General features: G+C 44.4%; 1 protein-coding gene and 2 non-coding genes across 5 annotated transcripts; 1 reads left to right on the top strand and 2 right to left on the bottom strand.

Annotated features, from left to right (window-relative positions):
• Positions 1-1,020: 1,020 nt before the first annotated feature.
• Positions 1,021-1,094, bottom strand: trnai-aau (transfer RNA isoleucine (anticodon AAU)). Its single transcript has one exon. It is a non-coding gene; the product is annotated as a tRNA-Ile (tRNA).
• A 1,036-nt stretch (positions 1,095-2,130) lies between these two features.
• On the bottom strand, positions 2,131-2,204 carry trnai-aau (transfer RNA isoleucine (anticodon AAU)). The gene has a single exon. It is a non-coding gene; the product is annotated as a tRNA-Ile (tRNA).
• Positions 2,205-8,703: 6,499 nt separating this feature from the next.
• Positions 8,704-20,340, top strand: LOC115182595 (short coiled-coil protein B). Of its 3 annotated transcripts, none has more exons than XM_029744126.1 (4): positions 8,704-9,162; positions 17,750-17,821; positions 17,945-18,022; positions 20,097-20,340. In XM_029744126.1, exons 1-4 carry the CDS (start codon positions 9,093-9,095, stop codon positions 20,237-20,239), a joined length of 363 nt encoding a protein of 120 aa, XP_029599986.1. In that variant the 5' UTR covers positions 8,704-9,092; the 3' UTR covers positions 20,240-20,340. The 3 variants fall into 3 exon arrangements, with proteins under 3 accessions (XP_029599986.1, XP_029599985.1, XP_029599984.1); XM_029744125.1 differs by having other exon boundaries at positions 8,708-9,162; positions 17,942-18,022; XM_029744124.1 differs by lacking the exon at positions 8,704-9,162 and adding an exon at positions 16,632-16,791 and having other exon boundaries at positions 17,942-18,022.
• The last annotated feature ends 1,828 nt before the right edge of the window (positions 20,341-22,168 follow it).

Below are 22,168 nucleotides of genomic sequence, written 5' to 3'. Positions count from 1 at the left end.
GTGTGTGTGTGTGTGTGTGTGTGTGTGTGTGTGTGTGTGTGTGTGTGTGTGTGTGTGTGTGTGTGTGTGTGTGTGTGTGTGTGAGAGAGTGAGAGAGTGTTTGTGTGGACATGTTTAACTATTCTTGTGGGGACCAGAAATCCCCACAAGAATAGTCCACAAACATTTGACCAACTGGGGACAGTTTGTTGGTCCCCAAGAAGTCAAATCCTATTTCTAGGGGGTTTATGGTTAAGGTTAGAATTAGGATTAGGGTTAGAATTAGGTTTAGGAGCTAGGGTTAGTTTTAGGGTTAGGAGCTAGGGTTAGTTTTAGGGTTAGGAGCTAGGGTTAGTTTTAGGGTTAGGAGCTAGGGTTAGTTTTAGGGTTAGGAGCTAGGGTTCGTTTTAGGGTTAGGAGCTAGGGTTAGTTTTAGGGTTAGGGTTAGGAGCTAGTGTTAGTTTTAGGGTTAGGAGCTAGGATTAGTTTTCGTGTTAGAATTAGGAGCTAGGGTTAGGTTTAGGGTTAAGGTTAGGTTTTTGGTTTAGGGTTAAGGTTAGAGTAAGGGTAAGAGAACAGGTTAGGTTTAGGGTTAGGGGTATGGAAAATAGGATTTTGAATGGGACTGAATTGTGTGTTCCAACAAGGTTAGCTGTACAAGACTGTATGTGTGTGTGTGTGTGTGTGTGTGTGTGTGTGTGTGTGTGTGTGTGTGTGTGTGTGTGTGTGTGTGTGTGTGTGTGTGTGTGTGTGTGTGTGTGTGTGTGTGTGTGTGTGTAAATAATGAATTAATCAAATGATTGACCGACCAGTCAATCTGTTTCTTCACCATTCTAACTTAGTCCATGAAGTCCCCTGTCCTCCCTTCTTCCTTGGATAATAAAAGACTAATGAAAACTCCTACATTAAAATGTCACTCCACAATAAAACAACAATCGACAATTCATACTACTAATTCAAAACGCATATGGTAGAACCCAATCAATAGAGTTATGAGACACTGTAGACCTTCACAGTAAAGTAAAAATAAATAAAAAATCCTGGCCAGTACGGGTATCGAACCCGCGACCTTCGCGTTATTAGCACGACGCTCTAACCAACTGAGCTAACCGGCCTGGGGTAAACGTTTCAGCAACGGAAGGGGGTTACACCCATATATGGATCTGGAGGTGGTCGTTCATCTACAATGTCTACATTCTACCATTAGAGGGCAGAGAACCTAAACAAATCCAGCTCAGTTCCAAGGACTCCATTCTACTGCACACTGTCAATGATCAACACCATGGCTGTCTCTCTTTCTCTGTAGTTGTAGTTGACTGGCTGATTTCAGTCCTGTACAGCTGAACCTGAATACACACTGTGTTGTAAGACCTTTCCCCATAGTCCCTTTCTGATACCCATGATAATAACACTTAATAGTGATCATTGATTTAACAGAATAAACGACTGTGACCTGTCAGTTAATGGGATAGAATGAAGCATTTCACACTCACACTCTGTGACCAAGGAGTCTCCTCTCCTCACATAGACCACTTACAGAGGAAAGAGAGATGAAGGGAAGGAAAAGGAGAGAGACAGACAGACTTGTTGTCTTTCTTTAAATGAGCCAACCTCATTGTACTTTAACCATTTGCACATCATTACAACACTGTAAATAAACATAATGACATTTTTTAATGTCTCTATTCTTTTGAAACTTCTGTGAGTGTAATGTTTACTGTTCATTTTAATTGTTTATTTCACTTTCATATATTATCTACCTCACTTGCTTTGGCAATGTTAACATATGTTTCCCATGACAATAAAGCCCTTAAATTGAATTGAAATTGAGAGAGAGAGAGAGAGAGAGAGAGAGAGAGAGAGAGAGGAGTGTGTGTGTGTGTGTGTGTGTGTGTGTAAATAATGAATTAATCAAATGATTGACCGACCAGTCAATCTGTTTCTTCACCATTCTAACTCTCTGTCTCTTAGTCCATGAAGTCCCCTGTCCTCCCTTCTTCCTTGGATAATAAAAGACTAATGAAAACTCCTACAATAAAATGTAACTCCACAATAAAACAACAATCGACAATTCATACTACTAATTTAAAACGCACATTGAAGACCCCAATTAATAGAGTGTAGACATTCACAGTAAAGTAAAAAACATCCTGGCCAGTACGGGTATCGAACCCGCGACCTTCGCGTTATTAGCACGACGCTCTAACCAACTGAGCTAACCGGCCATTGACACAGCTCGCTTAACGGAAGAGGGTAGAAGAAACCACACCGTACTAAATACACCAGCGCGAGACCGAGACATTCCATAACAAATTCATCACCTCCTGAGAAATGAACATGTAGAAGAGTCCCCTAAGCAAGCTGGTCCTGGGGCTCTGTTCACAAACACAAACACACCCCACAGAGCTCCAGGACAGCAACACAATTAGACCCAACCAAATCATGAGAAGACAAAAATATAATTTATTGACTCATTGAAAATAATTTACCAAACATCTGAGCAAACTGGAAAGCTATTTGGCCCTAAACAGAGAGTACACAGTTGCAGAATAGCTGACCACTCGTACTGACCCAAAATTAAGGAAAACGTTGACTTTTTACAGACTCAGTGAGCATAGCCTTGCTATTGAGAAAGGCCGTAACTTCTAATGTTCTTTAGATTTAATGTTATTAATCATTGAACATGTGTCGAAGGAAGTAAAAGAAGTTGAAGTTAAGATTAGCGAACATGAGGTTGTACTGGAAGGAGATTCTAGACCCTAATTTCACAGCCATAGACGACACGATCAACCAGTCCATTGGGAAATATAGAGACTTGTATAGAATATCAGCGAGACACAGAGGACTACCAGCTCAACCAGGTGTACGCATGGGAAGGCCCAAGGACAGGAGCACGGAGAGGCCGACGTAGAGACGCACTACTGATCGGGGGACGCAGATACGCAGAAGTGGGAGGACATGGAAACGTGGACACAGAGGCATCCACTGAGAGCGAATTCCCTACAGACAGCGACTCCAGCTACCATCGCACACTGTCGTTTTTTGTTGTTGCCCGGAAGCAACACAAGGCCCCACGAAAGAAAATGAAAGATGTAGGAGAAGCAAGCGGTCAAAGAGGAGATCAGGAACACAGGCCGTGGACACGGAGCTACAGCAGGACGCGGTAATTAACCTCTCCAAAAAAGACCTTACTGACGCGCAAGTCTCAGTCTTATCTAAGCGCCTCTCTTGTGTACCTACATGTACAGATAAATCATTCGATACGAAAGTAGATCTGTTTAAATTCTTTCGCAAGATTAAACTTAAGCGTGTGTTTTCACAAAACACTGTTTCGGGCCTAGAAACAAATCAAAGAACTGGTACCCATTTTAAGCCCAAAAGCAAATTATGTCCCATGGTTAACAACTCCTCGATGAATACCTATTGTAGGTTAGTCGAACAAGAAGCCATGTCAGTATATACGAGAACAACAAACCACATTCAGAAGAATCTCACTAGAACAGAAGAAAAGGCACTTAATGAATTAATGAAAGATTAATCTTTGGTTATTAAGCCTGCAGATAAGGGGGGGGGGGGGGGGGGGGGCTGGCAGCACTAGCTCACTATTTGGGAGACAGAGATACTAATGAATATCCACCAACAAACTTAATTTTAGAGCTGGCAGAATATGTTTTGAAGTATAACTATTTCAGGTTTGATGATGAATACTACCTCCAAACGAATGGAACATCGATGCGCTCCACATTCGCTTCGAGCTGTGCTAACCTTTATGTGGGTCTTCCTGAAGAACGTTTTTAATAATGAAAACGAAAATCAATTTTTGAATAAAGTCCTGACGTGGTATCGATATGTTGACGACATTTTTTGCATATGGGAAGGAACGGGGAAAAAGCAGTCAGATTTTATGGCACTACTCAATGACATTGACCCCAATCTGAAATCCACTATTGAAAGTGACACTCAACGCGTTCATTACCTCGATATGTGGATTGAGAAATTAAACGGAACCCTGTTTACAACTCTGTATAGAAAAGAAACGGACAGAAATACTCTATTACAGGGGGACAGCTTCCACCCTGAGCCATTAAAAAGAGGACTTCCTAGAAGCCAGTTTTTCAGACTGGGCCGTATATGCCACTCCACAGAGGATTATCTAGAAAAAGCAGCGGAGATGCGCATTAGGTTTCTAGGAGGCTATTCGCCACAATGTGTGGATGAAGCTCTTCATTTGGCATTGGGAAAAACACGAGATGAACTGCTACAAAAAAGACCCGCTAAAGCTAAAGAACACGCCGTTATGTTCACAACCACATATACTTTGAACTCGCGAAAAGTGGGAGATGCTGTAAAGAAACACTGGCATATTTTATCATCGGACCCAGCTTTGCCGGCTGAATTTAAAAATCCACCACTTATTGTGTATAGGAGAGGTCGGGATAAATTGGTCCATGCCCACTGCCAGCTACAAAAGAAAATCAGCCAGGCTCTTTTACGCCCTCTACCAAATGGTAGCTATAAATGTAGGGGATGCGCACAGTGCAACAACATGATGAAGTGTGAATATGTCTGCCACCCACATACAGGAAAACGGTTCTGAATAAATGACATTACGTGTTCCCCCACCCATGTTATTTACATTATTAAATGTCCGTGTGGGCTCTGCTATGTAGGTTAAACCTCGTTCTCTCAAAATCAGTGAACATAATAGTTAAATCAGGAGAAACGACAGGGATTATCCAGTCGCAGTACATTTTAATGACCTAAAACATGACATTTCTACCTTTTAGATTTTGTGGCATAGAGAAGTTAAGATATCAGACAGGGGGGGTGATATTAATAATACTCTGAGTAAAAGAGAATGTTTTGGGATTTTCACCCTCCAGACATTATTTCCAAAAGGTCTTAATGATGAAATGCCTATGTATGTTATGTTGTGAATTTGAACATGAATTATGCCCCTATTTCAGATTACTCTGATGTTTTTCGTACGATGTACCCAATGATGAATGAAAGACCTACCGAGCAGGTTATGTCCTCATTGTGGTTTTACAGACGTGTTTACAGTTTTTCTCAATTGCTAAAACACAATTTCTGAAACCTTGCTCCATTTCCTGAAAACATTAAACACAAAACCTCATCTTCAAGCACTATTTACATAACCTCTGACTCCTCTTGCAAAATGAAACATTTGCCTCAAAACAGTTTTACCTGTGTTCAAAATCAAACACTGCTCTCAAATCATAAACAAAGTGATCAAAATGGTATACGCTCTCAAGCAGTCAGTAAACAATACACCGAAAAATAGAAAACACATTGTTGAAAACATACAATTCTCAGGGAGAAGTACATTTTTAATCCAAAAAAATACTCATATTTTTCCGTCATTGTCTTTTGATGAACGAAAACATGTTCTATCATAGTAGCTCAAAATTGATCAGAAATTACTACTCTGCTTTGCTCTTTGCAATTTTGTTTTTTGTTCTTCCTCCTCCTTGTACCCCTATTTTTACAGTACTGAACCCTGCATCTCACAAACTTGTCCTTTGTCTCTGTGATACTGTAATTCTTGTTCTTTGTTGATATGAACCTCCAACCAGTCAAAATCTATTGAGCAGTCAGTGCTGTTAATAAATGGAAAGCACAATGTTCAGGGCCATACAATTTGTCCATTGTACAGTATACAGCCTACAATGCACTGTACTACAGTGTACAATACTAAAAGGGACAAAAATCAAAGGAGTAAACATGTGATCAATGTGCTTCTTCTTGTCTTTGGGCTGGGTCAGGCCAGAGCACTTCGTCCACATCACAAGCAATATTGTCTCTCCTGAGGCAACGGGGGAAGAAGCCTCTTGTGTGCCGTATCCAGCCCTGACATGATTCCTCACCTATATCACCACAGGCTAAATCCATGGCTTGCAGCAGATTTACTCTGGTGTAGGGTTGTCTATCATACACTTTCCATCTCCAAGAGGAGAAAAACTCCTCAATCGGATTCAGGAAAGGCGAGTATGGAGGGAGGTACAAGTTCATAAACTGCCCATTGATGTTAAACTATTCCCTTACCTGAGCAGCTCGGTGGAAACTGACATTGTCCCACACTATCACATAGGTGGGAATGGGATTCTCATTTAGTTCTTGACCCTGCTGCTCTTGAACCTGCTGCTCAAATAAAATATCTCTTAGATTGGCAATACATCTTAGAAGGTGCTGGGTGTTATATGGCCCGAGTGTAACATGGTGATGTAGAACACCATGGTTGCTGATAGCAGCACAGATTGTGACATTGCCACCTCGTCGACCAGGGACTTCAACAATGGCCCGCTGTCCAATCATGTTTCGGCCTCTCCTTCTCCTCTTTGTCAGATTGAAGCCTGCTTCATCGACAAAGATGAACTCATGGGGTCTGTCCAAGGATTCCAAGTCAAATATTGTCTGTGTAGAAATACAATATACTGTATGTACAGAGACAGTGCTATACTGTAGAGTACAATTAGGCCTACTGTATGCACTTCTGATTCACATACATTGTATGTACTGAAGAGTAATGTCATTCACATAGTATGTGTTAGTACTGTAGACAATCTGGATTACAGTAAATGTTTCTGAATGTACACTTACTTGCACATACTGAGCTCACAGTTCTTTCACCCTTGGTGAGTTGCGCTCAAAAGGTACTCTGTGTACTTGTTTCATTCGCATCCTGTTACGATGGAGGACACGGTCAATAGTGGAAATGCTCACACTGTCGATCCCCTGGAAGTGTGTGTTGTCTTGTATCACTCGTTCCTGGATTTCTCTGAGTCCTATTGCATTATCTTGAAGGACCATGCCTACTATAACGGCCTCTTGCTCCCGAGTGAATATAGCTGTCCTTCCACCTGCAGCCTTGCAATTCTACAAAAAGTAGTTGTGCAGTTACAAAACATATTCATGCAGTACAATACATACAGTGATTAACTTTACAAATGTCTACTGAAACAGCTGCATATAGTGTAGTACAGTAAATTTGCAATTACAAAAATACAGTAGTATACTGTACCTGTTCTCTTCTCTGAATGTCCTTACTATGGTGGACACAGAAAATCGGCTCAAATTGGGTTGCACTCTAAGTCCTGCTTCCCTCCTTGTCAGTCCATGGACAAGAACATGGTCTATAACTGTTGCTCGAATTTCATCAGATATTTCCACTCTTTGTCTTCCTCTTCTTCTTCGTCCTCCTCTTCCTCGTTCTTGCCCTCCTCTTCCTCCTCGTCGCCCACCTCGCATACGCACTCGTTCTCGTCCTCTCACATTGTTTCTTCTATCCATTCTCAGACTTTCTCCTTCCCACCTTCAACAACCTGTTTGCTCTTTGAACTGGCGTATATTGGTTGTGTCGCATCATTTGAAACAGGTTAAATCAATTTTGAGTGGTTGTGTTCAATCAATGACATGTGTTCTCTATTTGTATTTGATTGTTGCCACTTGTGTTTACCAGTATGGATGACATGTGCATTAGAGTGCAGAATGTGTTTTGAGAATGAGAATGTGTTTAGAGTTTTTCTGAAAAGTCTAAGTGAGATCTGTAAATTGTGTTTTACCATGTGAAATGGTTTAAGGTATTGACAACAGACTGCATAATTAGCTAAATGAGTCCAGGCAACTGAGAACTTTGTTCAGCCAATGGGTTTTAGTGTTTTAGCAATTGAGAAAAACTGTAATACGTCTTATTTACACACTTTATTTGAATATTTATGAAATGCATATTGTTATATTTGGTAGCACTTATTTGTTTTTCCTCCACCTCCAACCCATTTCCATGGTGGAACGGATGTGGCTGGGGATAGGTCTACAAAAGGGTGCTAATTTTTTAAAAAACTCACAAAAGCCATGAGGCCGATACGTAAAGTTTATTAAAGATCAGTGATACTCTCAAGACCAGTGTGCGGTTTCCTTTTTCCTGGAACGTCTGTGAGTGTAATGTTTACTGTTCATTCTTATTGTTTATTTCACTTTTGTTTATTATCTACTTCACTTGCTTTGGCAATGTTAACATATGTTTCCCATGCCAATAAAGCCCTTCAATTGAATTGAAATTGAATTGAGAGAGAGAGAAAGAGAGAGAGAGAGAGAGAGAGAGAGAGAAAGAGAGCAAGGGAGAGAGAGAGAGAGAGAGAGAGGGAGGAGTGTAGAAAGAGGGTGCAGCTGTTTGCTGGCTCTTTACCTCTCTGTACTTAGTGCCCTTCTCTAGTTAATGTGTGACCAAGTGAGTATGGGGAAAGGTAAGTGTGTGTGTGTGTGTTTATGGCACTTGAGTGTTTTGTGTTTCTTTTCAACCAACAAATAACTCTCCCTGAACTTTGAAACCTTTATGAGCCAATCAGCAACTGCTTCCCAGGACAAAACTAGTGTCACCTGCCGCCTGTCCAGTAACCAAGGTTTTCTGGGCAGGTAACCGTGACAACATAAATAATTCAGAAGGAGAAGGAGAGGGAGCAAGCCGCCCGACGGGAACAGGTGAGAGAGAGAGAGAGAGAGAGAGAGAGAGAGAGAGAGAGAGAGAGAGAGAGAGAGAGAGAGAGAGAGAGAGAGAGAGAGAGAGAGAGAGAGAGAGAGAGAGAGAGAGAGAGAGAGAGAGAGAGAGAGAGAGAGAGAGAGAGAGAGAGAGAGAGAGAGAGAGAGAGAGAGAGAGAGAGAGAGAGAGAGAGAGAGAGAGAGAGAGAGAGAGAGAGAGAGAGAGAGAGAGAGAGAGAGAGAGAGAGAGAGAGAGAGATGAGAAAACAAATGTATAAACTGTGAGAAAAGAGTCAAACGATAAGGAGAGAAAGAAGGAGTGAGGTAGGGAAAAACAGGCAGACAGGGAGAATAGAATGTTTCGGCTAGAGACCAGAGTCCAGGGAGAATAGAATGTTTAGGCTAGAGACCAGAGTCCAGGGAGAATAGAATGTTTAGGCTAGAGACCAGAGTCCACAGAGAATAGAATGTTTAGGCTAGAGACCAGAGTCCACAGAGAATAGAATGTTTAGGCTAGAGACCAGAGTCCACAGAGAATAGAATGTTTAGGCTAGAGACCAGAGTCCACAGAGAAAAATAAACTAAAAGGGTGACTCAGGGAAAACTCCAGTCCGGTCATGGAAGCAGAGCTGGAAGAAGAGGACGGGAGTTTCACTAACATCTCCCTAGCTGATGACAGACCTACAGGTAAGACAAACTCACCTTTAATTGCAAAGCTAGTAGCTCTGTCCATTCACCTACACACACCTATAGGAGAGAGTGGGGTAAGTTGAGCCAAAGGGCTAAGTTAAGCCACCCTTGTTTCCAGGAAACCACACACACACACACACACACACACACACACACACTGTAAAGCCACGTTCCCCCAGAGAGACTGAGACACAGACAGACACACTGTAAAGCCACGTTCCCCCAGAGAGACAGAGACACAGACAGACACACTGTAAAGCCACATTCCCCCAGAGAGACAGAGACACAGACAGACACACTGTAAAGCCACATTCCCCCAGAGAGACACAGACAGACACACTGTAAAGCCACATTCCCCCAGAGAGACAGAGACACAGACAGACACACTGTAAAGCCACGTTCCCCCAGACAGACAGACACAAACACACTGTAAAGCCACGTTCCCCCAGAGAGACAGAGCGAGGTGTAACACCTTTTACTCTGTTGAGTCCTGTAGAGAATTATTCTGAACAATCAGACAAGGAACTACCTGCATTCCATAGAAATTCAGAGTCACACACAATCTGGGTCTAACCTACAGAACATAGAGGTACTATAACCTACAGAACATAGAGGTACTATAACCTACAGAACATAGAGGTACCATAACCTACAGAACATAGAGGTACTATAACCTACAGAACATAGATGTACTATAACCTACAGAACATAGAGGTACCATAACCTACAGAACATAGAGGTACTATAACCTACAGAACATAGAGGTACCATAACCTACAGAACATAGAGGTACCATAACCTACAGAACACTGAGGTACTATAACCTACAGAACATAGAGGTACCATAACCTACAGAACATAGAGGTACTTTAACCTACAGAACACTGAGGTACCATAACCTACAGAACATAGAGGTACCATAACCTACAGAACACTGAGGTACCATAACCTACAGAACACTGAGGTACTATAACCTACAGAACACTGAGGTACTATAACCTACAGAACATAGAGGTACCATAACCTACAGAACACTGAGGTACTATAACCTACAGAACACTGAGGTACTATAACATACAGAACACTGAGGTACTATAACCTACAGAACACTGAGGTACTATAACCTACAGAACATAGAGGTACTATAACCTACAGAACATAGAGGTACCATAACCTACAGAACACTGAGGTACTATAACCTACAGAACACTGAGGTACTATAACCTACAGAACACTGAGGTACTATAACCTACAGAACACTGAGGTACCATAACCTACAGAACATAGAGGTACTTTAACCTACAGAACACTGAGGTACCATAACCTACAGAACATAGAGGTACTATAACCTACAGAACATAGAGGTACCATAACCTACAGAACATAGAGGCACTATAACCTACAGAACCCTAGGACTGGAGGTACAGACTGGGTAGGGTTGGCCAAGCAACAGCCTCACCTGGGTTAGTCTTAGCTGCAGACAGAAGGAGACATATAAACCCTTCAAAGTGGAGCTCAGAGCAGAGAGTAACCAAGCACACTGATCCTGGTGGCTGTGATACGGTGTGTCTAGTGTGTGTGGTCGAGCCTTGCCAACTGCTGCTGCACCGCTAGCCTGTGTAGTTCACCACTAAGGGAGTGACCGAGAGACTGTCAGAGCTGCAGTGTGTGTGTGTGCAGGGGCGAAAATCTGATATCAACTTTGGAGGGGACAATTACATTACATTTTCTCAAGAGCAATTCTTGAGGGGGACACCAAAAGTAGTGCTGTAACACATAGCCTACATTGTAATATGGTAAATGTATATTGAGGAACCAAAGAAATAAGGTGTTTGCCGTACTCCTAACTACCGGTACCCAAAACTACACAACTAATCACAACAGCAATACCATTGCCTTTAACAAATCTTAGTTCAGTCACCAGTTTAAGATGAGAGTGGGGGTATCCATGGCATTTTCCAATTATGTTCCTATTTTACAAGTTAAAAAAATTGAGAACCTTTCATAATGTTGCCAAACAAAGACTTACCTGAGACTCCCTGTTTCTGCCAGTCTGTCCCTGCATATCTGTCCCCAACTCTGCTGTCTGTGTGCCATCTGTTGCCTGCTCTGCCTAATGACATCATTGTGAAACATTTCCATTAGAATTTCATTTCTTTCTTATGAACATTTTATCAACTAGTCTTTGAGATATTAGGCTACTAGGGTTCTTACTTTGCGTTTTGGTGTACTGAAAAATACTCTGATGTCCGTCTTTTTTCTGCTATTTTTCTACCTGGCTGGCTTCACACACACAGTATGTAGGTTATTTACAGTAGGAGATGGGCTTCTATCATCTTATCTTCTATCATTCTATATGGGCTTCGATCTAAAAGGTAGCTAGCAAATGTGAAACGGATTGCAGTGACAAGAGTTGACAGCTGTATGAGTTCACCATTTACACAACATATGCTGCAACCTTTTGTAATTTTAATCGTTTGTTTCATATTGGCTGGCTTCTAACAATAGCTGAATTTGCAAAGCTAGCGAGCACCACTTCAGTGGTGTTTGCTATAATCTTTGCTACCCGGGTGTAACGGCTGTCTGTAAGAGGGAACCAAGGTGCAGCAGAGGATGTGCTCATCATTAGAATTTTAATTCAAACAAACAAGAGAACACTACAAAATGAACAAAACGACAGCAAACAGTCCTGTTAGGCAAATACTCAAACAGAAACAATTACCCACAAAACCCAAAGGAAAAACATGCTCCTTATGTGTGACTCCCAATCAGCAGCAACGAGCTTCAGCTGTGCCTGATTGGGAGCCACACACGGCCCAAAACAAAGAAATACCAAAACATAGAAAAAGGAACATAGAACGCCCACCCAATGTAACACCCTGGCCTAACCAAAATAAAGAACAAAAAACCCCTCTCTATGGCCAGGGCGTTACAGTACCCCCCCCCAAAGGTGCGGACTCCGGCCGCAAAACCTGACTCTGAAGGGGAGGGTCCGGGTGGGCCTTCTTACGGCGGCGGCTCAGGTGCGGGACGTGGCCTCTGCTCCACCCTTGACGTCGCCCTCTTAGGTGGCGCACCTGGCCGCGCCGAAGGTCTGGTGGGCGACGCTGACTGCGCCCGGCTGGCGGGCGGCGATGGTTGCGCCCGGCTGGCGGGCGACCCTTGTTGCGCCCGGCTGGCGGCCGGCGATGGTTGCGCCCGGCTGGCGGGCGACCCTGGCTGCGCCCGGCTGGCGGGCGGCGATGGTTGCGCCCGGCTGGCGGGCGACCCTTGTTGCGCCCGGCTGGCGGCCGGCGATGGTTGCGCCCGGCTGGCGGGCGACCCTGGCTGCGCCCGGCTGGCGGGCGACCCTGGCTGCGCCCGGCTGGCGGGCGACCCTGGCTGCTCCGACGGCACTGACCCAGGATTCACCAGGCTGGGGAGACATGACAGAGGCCTGGCCCTAGGCGTAGGCACAGGACTCACCGGGCTGGCGGGCGTCCCTGGCCACTCTGGCAGTTCAGGACAGTTGAGACCCACTGGAGGCCTAGTCCTGGGAGGTGGCACAGGACGGACCAGGATGGGGAGACCCACTGGAGGCCTAGTCCTGGGAGGTGGCACAGGATGGACCAGGATGGGGAGACCCACTGGAGGCCTGGTCCTGGGAGGTGGCACAGGATGGACCAGGATGGGGAGACCCACTGGAGGCCTGGTCCGAGGAGGAGGCACAGGATAAACCGGGCTGTGGGGGAGCACTGGAGTTCTGGTACGGACACTCTTTACCCACACTCCAGGCTGAAAGCCCACTTTGGCCCGGCACAGGCGGAGAGCAGGCATTGGGGGAACTGGACCCTCCCAGCGCTCTGGAGACACAGTGCGCAACGCCGGCGCAGGATAACCTGGACCGAGGAGGCGCACTGGAGACCAGACGCGCTGAGCTGGCACCATCCGCCCTGGCTCGATGCCTGCACTCGCATGGCACTTGCGGGGGGCTGGTATGTAGCGCACCGGGCTTTGAACGCGCACTGGGGACACCGTGCGCTCCACAGCATAACACGGTGTCCTACCAGTACCACGCTGCTTCCGGTAAGCACGGGGAGTTGGCTTAGGTCTACCACCTGACTCTGCCAATCTCCCCGTGTGCCCCCCCCCAAAAAAATTGTGGGGCTGCCTCCCGTGTCCGTTGAGCTCCCTTGCCTCGTACCAGCGCCTCTCAGCTCTCGCCGCCTCGATCTCCCACTGCGGGCGGCGATAATCCCCAGCTTGAGCCCATGGTCCTTTCCCATCCAGGATTTCCTCCCAAGTCCATGACTCCAGATAGCTTTTCTCCTGGTGCCTCTCCTTGTGCTGCTCCTTCCTCTGCTGCTTGGTCCGTTGTTGGTGGGTAATTCTGTAACGGCTGTCTGTAAGAGGGAACCAAGGTGCAGCAGAGGATGTGCTCATCATTAGAATTTTAATTCAAACAAACAAGAGAACACTACAAAATGAACAAAACGACAGCAAACAGTCCTGTTAGGCAAATACTCAAACAGAAACAATTACCCACAAAACCCAAAGGAAAAACATGCTCCTTATGTGTGACTCCCAATCAGCAGCAACGAGCTTCAGCTGTGCCTGATTGGGAGCCACACACGGCCCAAAACAAAGAAATACCAAAACATAGAAAAAAGGAACATAGAACGCCCACCCAATGTAACACCCTGGCCTAACCAAAATAAAGAACAAAAAACCCCTCTCTATGGCCAGGGCGTTACACCGGGTTAAATAAAGGTGAAATAAAATATATAAATAAAAGTTCCCTTGCGACAATTTAGCTTTTGCAACGAGACCATTAAATATATTTAAAACAATGGTAGAAGAGAGTGTAGTTCTGTTCAGTTTATCGCTAACCTTATCACAGGGACTTTGAAGCACTAACTTACATGCATGTTGATCTTGGAATAAATTGACGATAGCAAAGATTCCATCTTTGACGACGCCACATAAATGGAATAGGTACTAGCTAGCTTAATAGTTAATATTTGCGCGCTAGCTCTGCATATTCAGCTAGTGTGTGTGCGCGATTGACTGGATTAACCTCACGTCAGTTACGTGCATTGAGTGCCTTTCAGACAGTAGATACGACCTCTACGTTACCTAGCAAGCTAAGGAACTGGCAGTGGATCAAACCATTGTGAGGCAAAGGGTGAGGGGGTCGCAATCTTTTGAAACTTAAAACCTGTTAGGGCTAGGGGGCAGTATTTACACGGCCGGATAAAAAACGTACCCGATTTAATCTGGTTATTACCACTGCTAGAATATGCATATAATTATCGGCTTTGGATAGAAAACACCCTAAAGTTTCTAAAACTGTTTGAATGGTGTCTGTGAGTATAACAGAACTCATATGGCAGGCAAAAACCTGAGAAGATTCCAAACAGGAAGTACCCTCTCTGACCATTCCTTGAGCTTCTTGGCTCTGTTTATTGAAAATGTAGGATCTTTGCTGTAACGTGACACTTCCTACGGCTCCCATAGGCTCTCAGAACACGGGAAAAAGCTGAAAGAATTAATTCCAGCCGCTGGCTGAAAAACATTAGCGCCTTTGGTAAGTGGCCGATCAGAGGACCATCAGACTGAGGCGCGTGCACGGGGCGACCTCATGTTTTTACTTTCTCTCTCTTTGAACTAAAACACAGATTCCCGGTCGGAATATTATTGCTTTTTTACGAGAAAAATTGCATAAAAATTGATTTTAAACAGCGGTTGACATGCTTCGAAGTACGGTAATGGAATATTTAGACATTTTTTGTCACGAAACGCGTCGGGCGCATAACCCTTATTTACCCTTTCGGATAGTGTCTTGAACGCACAAACAAAACGCCGCTATTTGGATATAACTATGGATTATTTGGGACCAAACCAACATTTGTTATTGAAGTAGAAGCCCTGGGAGTGCATTCTGACAAAGAACACCAAAGGTAATAACATTTTTTCTTATAGTAAATCTGACTTTGGTGAGGGCTAAACTTGGTGGGCGTGTAAATAGCTAGCCCTGTGATGCCGGGCTATCTACTTAGAATATTGCAAAATGTGCTTTCACCGAAAAGCTATTTTAAAATCGGACATAGCGAGTGCATAGAGGAGTTCTGTATCTATAATTCTTAAAATAATTGTTATGTTTTTTGTGAACGTTTATCGTGAGTAATTTAGTAAATTCACCGGAAGTTTGCGGGGGGTATGCTAGTTCTGAACGTCACATGCTAATGTAAAAAGCTGGTTTTTGATATAAATATGAACTTGATTGAACAAAACATGCATGTATTGTATAACATAATGTCCTAGAAGTGTCATCTGATGAAGATCATCAAAGGTTAGTGCTGCATTTAGCTGTGATTTGGGTTTATGTGACATTATATGCTAGCTTGAAAAATGGGTGTCTGATTATTTCTGGCTGGGTACTTTGCTGACATAATCTAATGTTTTGCTTTCGCTGTAAAGCCTTTTTGAAATCGGACAGTGTGGTTAGATTAACGAGAGTCTTGTCTTTAAAATGGTGTAAAATAGTCATATGTTTGAGAAATTGAAGTAATAGCATTTCTAAGGTATTTGAATATCGCGCCACAGGATTCCACTGGCTGTTACGTAGTTGGGACGATTTCGTCCCACCTACCCTAGAGAGGTTAAAAACGCGCTTTTAAGTGTCTATAATCAGCACAATTGCTTTCATTCCGTATTATTAATATTATTTAAATTACATAGTTATGTTTCAGTGATATATTTGGGGGGACAAATCATATTTTTCCCAGGATGGGGGGGACGTCCCCCCCGGGATTTCCGTCCCTGTGTGTGTGTGTGTGTTTAAGGCGTCTGAGGCTGTACTATAGTGAAGAACAGAATACAAATTAAATGGAATACTCAGGCATGCATGTGCACACAAACAGATACAACCTGCACACAGTGCTGCCACACCTATCAGATATCAAATGTCCTTCATGTTTTCCCTTCATCAGACTACTAGTCTACATCTAGTGGAAGGAGCAAGTAGACAAGAGGAGGGAATGAGGTCATACAAGCATATTGTTACGGGGCCCAATAAATGTCGTCATTATTTTGACACCACCTGTGGCTGTGTGCATTGCGCTGGCTCCCCCTATCGGCCGCGCCGCTGGCTCCCCCTATCGGCCGCTGGCTCCCCCTATCGGCCGCTGGCTCCCCCTATCGGCCGCGCCGCTGGCTCCCCCTATCCGCCGCGCCGCTGGCTCCCCCTATCGGCCGCTGGCTCCCCCTATCCGCCGCGCCGCTGGCTCCCCCTATCGGCCGCTGGCTCCCCCTATCGGCCGCGCCGCTGGCTCCCCCTATCGGACGCCGCTGGCTCCCCCTATCGGCCGCGCCGCTGGCTCCCCCTATCGGACGCCGCTGGCTCCCCCTATCGGCCGCGCCGCTGGCTCCCCCTATCGGCCGCGCCGCTGGCTCCCCCTATCCGCCGCGCCGCTGGCTCCCCCTATCGGCCGCGCCGACCCCTACACCCAGCTAATGTGAACGTGTGTGAGGACTTCCCGTCGCAGACTGTCATACATGGAAATCCGCAGTGTCGTCTAGCAGCTAATAACGTTATCCACACAAACCGGCTAAGGTTTCCACACAATATTGTTATTATATCGAAGGGTAAGTGACTGACATTTCAGAAATAGAACGACACTACGTGGCTAGGCTTGTAGTTATTGAGATGTACGGATTTGACAGATTTCTGAGATTTTAGCTGTTTAACTTGCTACTGTACTGTAAAAAGCATTCTGATTAACTACGAGTTAGCTATGTACATAAGCTAACATAATATCGCGGTTATTAATTTGACAGCCGGTAGTTAGCTACAGTAGTCGTTTTCTTCTCGGTATCCCTGCTTCTCTGTAAAATGTTAGCATATCGTATGAAACAGCTAGGTGGCTAACATTAGCTTGCCGCTATGCTAACTTACCAGCTAGCTAGCTGCCTGGTCATGGGTGTGTTGTTGTTTAGCTACCGTAACGTTAGCTAGAGAGACAGCTAGCATCACTTGTTATCTTGGCCTGTTATGGCTTCCTCTGTCTTCTTGTTTGGGTATTTGGATGATGGTAGCCAGCTAACGTACAGTACTGTTGTTCACACATCTAGCTAGCTACCTTTATCCGCGTTATTTGAATGAATAGTCCGTTAGAGAGGTCGAGGAGTTAACTGGGGACCGTTAGTTGGAGACTAACAGTTTTTTAGATCGAGACAGATGAGGTCACTTTGAATGAGATGGCAGTGCTCCTGCAATGCCATTTCCCGCACATGTTACGTTGTTTTGGACCCTTGTGGCGCAGTGGTCTAAGGCACTGCATCTCAGTGCTAGAGGCGTCACTACAGACCCTGGTTCGATTCCAGGCTGTATCACCACCGGCCATGATTGGGAGTCTTATAGGTCGGCGCACAATTGGCCCAGTGTCATCCTGCTTAGGGTTTGGCCGGGGTAGGCCGTCATTGTAAATAATAATTTGTTCTTAATTTACTTACCTAGTTATACATTTTTATTTAACAAAAATCATATGATGGTAGCTAACTATATTTTTTTCTCACCTTGATATGTGTGTGTGTCTACGTACAGTGGACAGAGGAACTGCAGTCCTGCATACCAAACAGGACAACGAGGACTTCACCATGAACTGTGACATGGATGGTAATGCCATGAACAACAACACATCCTCTGGTTGTGTCTGTCTGTATTGTCTGATTGTTTACATGTGTGTGTCCAGTAATATAGTGTGTGTTCAGTAATATAGTTTGTTGTGTTTGTCAGGAGACATGGAGAACCAGGTAGAGATGGAGGAGAAGACGAGGCTCATCAACCAGGTGCTGGAGCTACAACACACACTGGAAGGTAACATCTCTCTCTGTAACACACATCTCTCTCTCTGTTACACACACTGGAAGGTAACACACATCTCTCTCTGTAACACACATCTCTCTCTGTAACACACACCTCTCTCTGTAACACACACTGGAAGGTAACACACATCTCTCTCTAACACACACCTCTCTCTGTAACACACACTGGAAGGTAACATCTCTCTCTGTAACACACACCTCTCTCTGTTACACACACTGGAAGGTAACACACCTCTCTCTTACACACACTGGAAGGAAACACACCTCTCTCTCTGTTCCAGTGGAAGGTGTGTTCATGTATCTCCTCTCTCTGTTACAGTGGAAGGTGTGTTCATGTATCTCCTCTGTTACACAGTGGAAGGTGTGTTCATGTATCTCCTCTCTCTGTTCCAGTGGAAGGTGTGTTCATGTATCTCCTCTCTCTGTTCCAGTGGAAGGTGTGTTCATGTATCTCCTCTCTCTGTTCCAGTGGAAGGTGTGTTCATGTATCTCCTCTCTCTGTTCCAGTGGAAGGTGTGTTCATGTATCTCCTCTCTCTGTTCCAGTGGAAGGTGTGTTCATGTATCTCCTCTCTGTTCCACAGTGGAAGGTGTGTTCATGTATCTCCTCTCTCTGTTCTACAGTGGAAGGTGTGTTCATGTATCTCCTCTCTCTGTTCCACAGTGGAAGGTGTGTTCATGTATCTCCTCTCTCTGTTCCAGTGGAAGGTGTGTTCATGTATCTCCTCTCTCTGTTCCAGTGGAAGGTGTGTTCATGTATCTCCTCTCTCTGTTCCAGTGGAAGGTGTGTTCATGTATCTCCTCTCTCTGTTCCAGTGGAAGGTGTGTTCATGTATCTCCTCTCTGTTCCAGTGGAAGGTGTGTTCATGTATCTCCTCTCTCTGTTCCAGTGGAAGGTGTGTTCATGTATCTCCTCTCTCTGTTCCAGTGGAAGGTGTGTTCATGTATCTCCTCTCTGTTCCAGTGGAAGGTGTGTTCATGTATCTCCTCTCTCTGTTCCAGTGGAAGGTGTGTTCATGTATCTCCTCTCTCTGTTCCACAGTGGAAGGTGTGTTCATGTATCTCTTCTCTCTGTTCCAGTGGAAGGTGTGTTCATGTATCTCCTCTCTCTGTTCCACAGTGGAAGGTGTGTTCATGTATCTCCTCTCTCTGTTCCACAGTGGAAGGTGTGTTCATGTATCTCCTCTCTCTGTTCCAGTGGAAGGTGTGTTCATGTATCTCCTCTCTCTGTTCCAGTGGAAGGTGTGTTCATGTATCTCCTCTCTCTGTTCCAGTGGAAGGTGTGTTCATGTATCTCCTCTCTCTGTTCCAGTGGAAGGTGTGTTCATGTATCTCCTCTCTCTGTTCCAGTGGAAGGTGTGTTCATGTATCTCCTCTCTCTGTTCCAGTGGAAGGTGTGTTCATGTATCTCCTCTCTCTGTTCCAGTGGAAGGTGTGTTCATGCATCTCCTCTCTGTTCCAGTGGAAGGTGTGTTCATGTATCTCCTCTCTCTGTTCCAGTGGAAGGTGTGTTCATGTATCTCCTCTCTGTTCCACAGTGGAAGGTGTGTTCATGTATCTCCTCTCTGTCAGTGAGGTGATCAGTGATGCTCCAGTTGTGTTAATGGAGCTCCTAAATGGGTCTCTGATTGTATCTGTCCACTCTATCTCCAACACAGTTTAGTGTGTTACTCTGACTGAGCCACCCTCTCATCCTCTCTGTGAGGCTAATACAGCTACTCCCTTCCTGACTCGGATGGATTTAAGGTGTTGTCCAAAATGGCACCCTATTCCCTATGGGCCCTGGTCAAATGTAGTGCACTGTGTAGGGAATAGGGTTCCATTTGGGATGTTTAAATCTACCATAATACAGCAGTCTGGTGCTGCTAAACATTCAGTCTAGTCTGGCAGGGAGGAGTATTTTGCATTGATGTGGAATAAACTATCAGGAGGCTTCTGTTTCTGTATCGGCGTTTCATTTATCATTACTTAGGCGGGGTGGCCTCCCCTGTCAAACTCAGCCTTAAAAATAATTATCTAGGGGAAACACTGGTCTGTCTAGTTCTAAGTTCCGTACCTCTGTTCCAGACCTTTCAGCACGTGTGGATGCGGTCAAAGAGGAGAACCTGAAGTTGAAGTCGGAGAACCAGGTACTAGGCCAGTACATCGAGAACCTCATGTCGGCCTCCAGCGTGTTCCAAACCACCGACAACAAGAGCAAACGGAAGTAACCCATGACGACCAAGGGGAGTGAGACCCCCTACAATAGCCTGGTAGCAGATCTGTTTGTGCCATCTCCATGTTTGGGATGACACAAACCGTAGGCATGATAGCACAAACAGACTGGCACTCAGGCTACCTGCAACATCTCCTCTCCCAAGTGACAGCAGAGGAGGTAGAAGCTGTTTGTAACCACAGTTCTAGGGACGGATATGGACGTGTTCCAAATGGCAGATTATTTCCAAAGTAGTGTACTATGTAGGGAATAGGATGCCATGAGCTCTGGTTAAAAGTAGTGTACTATGTAGGGAATAGGATGCCATGAGCTCTGGTTAAAAGTAGTGTACTATGTAGGGAATAGGATGCCATGAGCTCTGGTTAAAAGTAGTGTACTATGTAGGGAATAGGATGCCATGAGCTCTGGTTAAAAGTAGTGTACTATGTAGGGAATAGGATGCCATGAGCTCTGGTTAAAAGTAGTGTACTATGTAGGGAATAGGATGTCATGAGCTCTGGTTAAAAGTAGTGTACTATGTAGGGAATAGGATGTCATGAGCTCTGGTTAAAAGTAGTGTACTATGTAGGGAATAGGATGCCATGAGCTCTGGTTAAAAGTAGTGTACTATGTAGGGAATAGGATGCCATGAGCTCTGGTTAAAAGTAGTGTACTATGTAGGGAATAGGATGCCATGAGCTCTGGTTAAAAGTAGTGTACTATGTAGGGAATAGGATGCCATGAGCTCTGGTTAAAAGTAGTGTACTATGTAGGGAATAGGATGCCATGAGCTCTGGCTAAAAGTAGTGTAGTCTGATCCTTGATCTGTGGTTAGGGGCAACTTCTAATTCCAGACCCCAAAATTCTCCCTACACTCCAACCCTAAGAGTCCAGTTTACATTGTTGTTTGACCTCTTTTTACCCTCCTAACATAAAACCCCAGACATGATTTAACTGTTTTCAAATTCATCTTATTTTAGAATACTGTTTTGTTGTCATGTCAACTGCATCTGTAATGAGTTTTGACATCAGACCTTTTTTTATTTTGATGACTGGTTGATACTGGTTGGATCTGGAAGGAAACTGGACTTGTTGTATATGAATATGGCCAAACATGAATCAAACATATTGAATGACATGTCAATGTAATTCAATAATATATTAACACATTCCATCGACTTATTGGTCAAAAGGTTACTAAGTATCTGTTTTTTAATTTTTAATTTCCACCACTTATTGATCAACACAAACATTATGAAATATGATTCTGTATGATGTATTTTTAAGCAGTACTACTGGTATGCTACTCATTCCACTAGGAATGGGATTCCTAATTCATATCGTCACCATGGAGTGCTGTGTGAAGTCAGTAGGTGAAGGAAAAAGCACAGTAAACGTGTTATGCTGTACATAACAAATGATGCCATCTTGAATTTGAATGCAACCCTTGACCAGGGTCAAGCTACACTACAGGGTGAGACGGCCTCCTTTACCTATGATGGAGGAGAGAGTCAGGGAGGACAGAAGAGAGCTCTGCTTTTTACAGTTAAAAGCCTCGAGTGGTATTGATTAGAACACTCAGGCTGTAGAACACTCCGGAAGGTTCTGTCAGTGCATTAACACAGAGCTGCTGATGGTAATGGACTGTGAGAGGCTGGTTATAGTAGAGAGAAATAAGGTTAGGGTACAGCAAGAAATTCTATGAGAACCTTTATCAGGGATGTGATCGGGATTTTGGCTAGGAGATAGCTAGGTCAGTTTCAATTCTATTTGAATAGAGGATAAAATGGTCAAATGCCTAATTAAATCAGGAAGAATCACAACACTCAATTGTACAGAGATCAGAGTTTTGAGGCTCTATTGGTTCCAGGTTCTAAAGGAATAGATTAGGGAATATTGAGATGATTCCACTGCATCACGTTATTTAATTTTATTTCAATATAAA

This window comes from Salmo trutta, unplaced genomic scaffold, assembly GCF_901001165.1.
Source record: "Salmo trutta unplaced genomic scaffold, fSalTru1.1, whole genome shotgun sequence".
Lineage (NCBI taxonomy): Eukaryota > Metazoa > Chordata > Actinopteri > Salmoniformes > Salmonidae > Salmo > Salmo trutta.
Note: the sequence above shows the minus strand (reverse complement) of the source record. Positions and strands in the feature narration are given on the sequence as shown.

Excerpts from the sequence above, each read along its gene's own strand:
- LOC115182595 (XM_029744125.1), top strand. The coding sequence starts at position 9,093 with ATGGAAGCAGAGCTGGAAGAAGAGGACGGGAGTTTCACTAACATCTCC. Across the intron at positions 9,163-17,749 it reads AGCTGATGACAGACCTACAG|TGGACAGAGGAACTGCAGTC; the intron begins GTAAGACAAACT and ends GTCTACGTACAG. Across the intron at positions 18,023-20,096 it reads GCTACAACACACACTGGAAG|ACCTTTCAGCACGTGTGGAT; the intron begins GTAACATCTCTC and ends CCTCTGTTCCAG.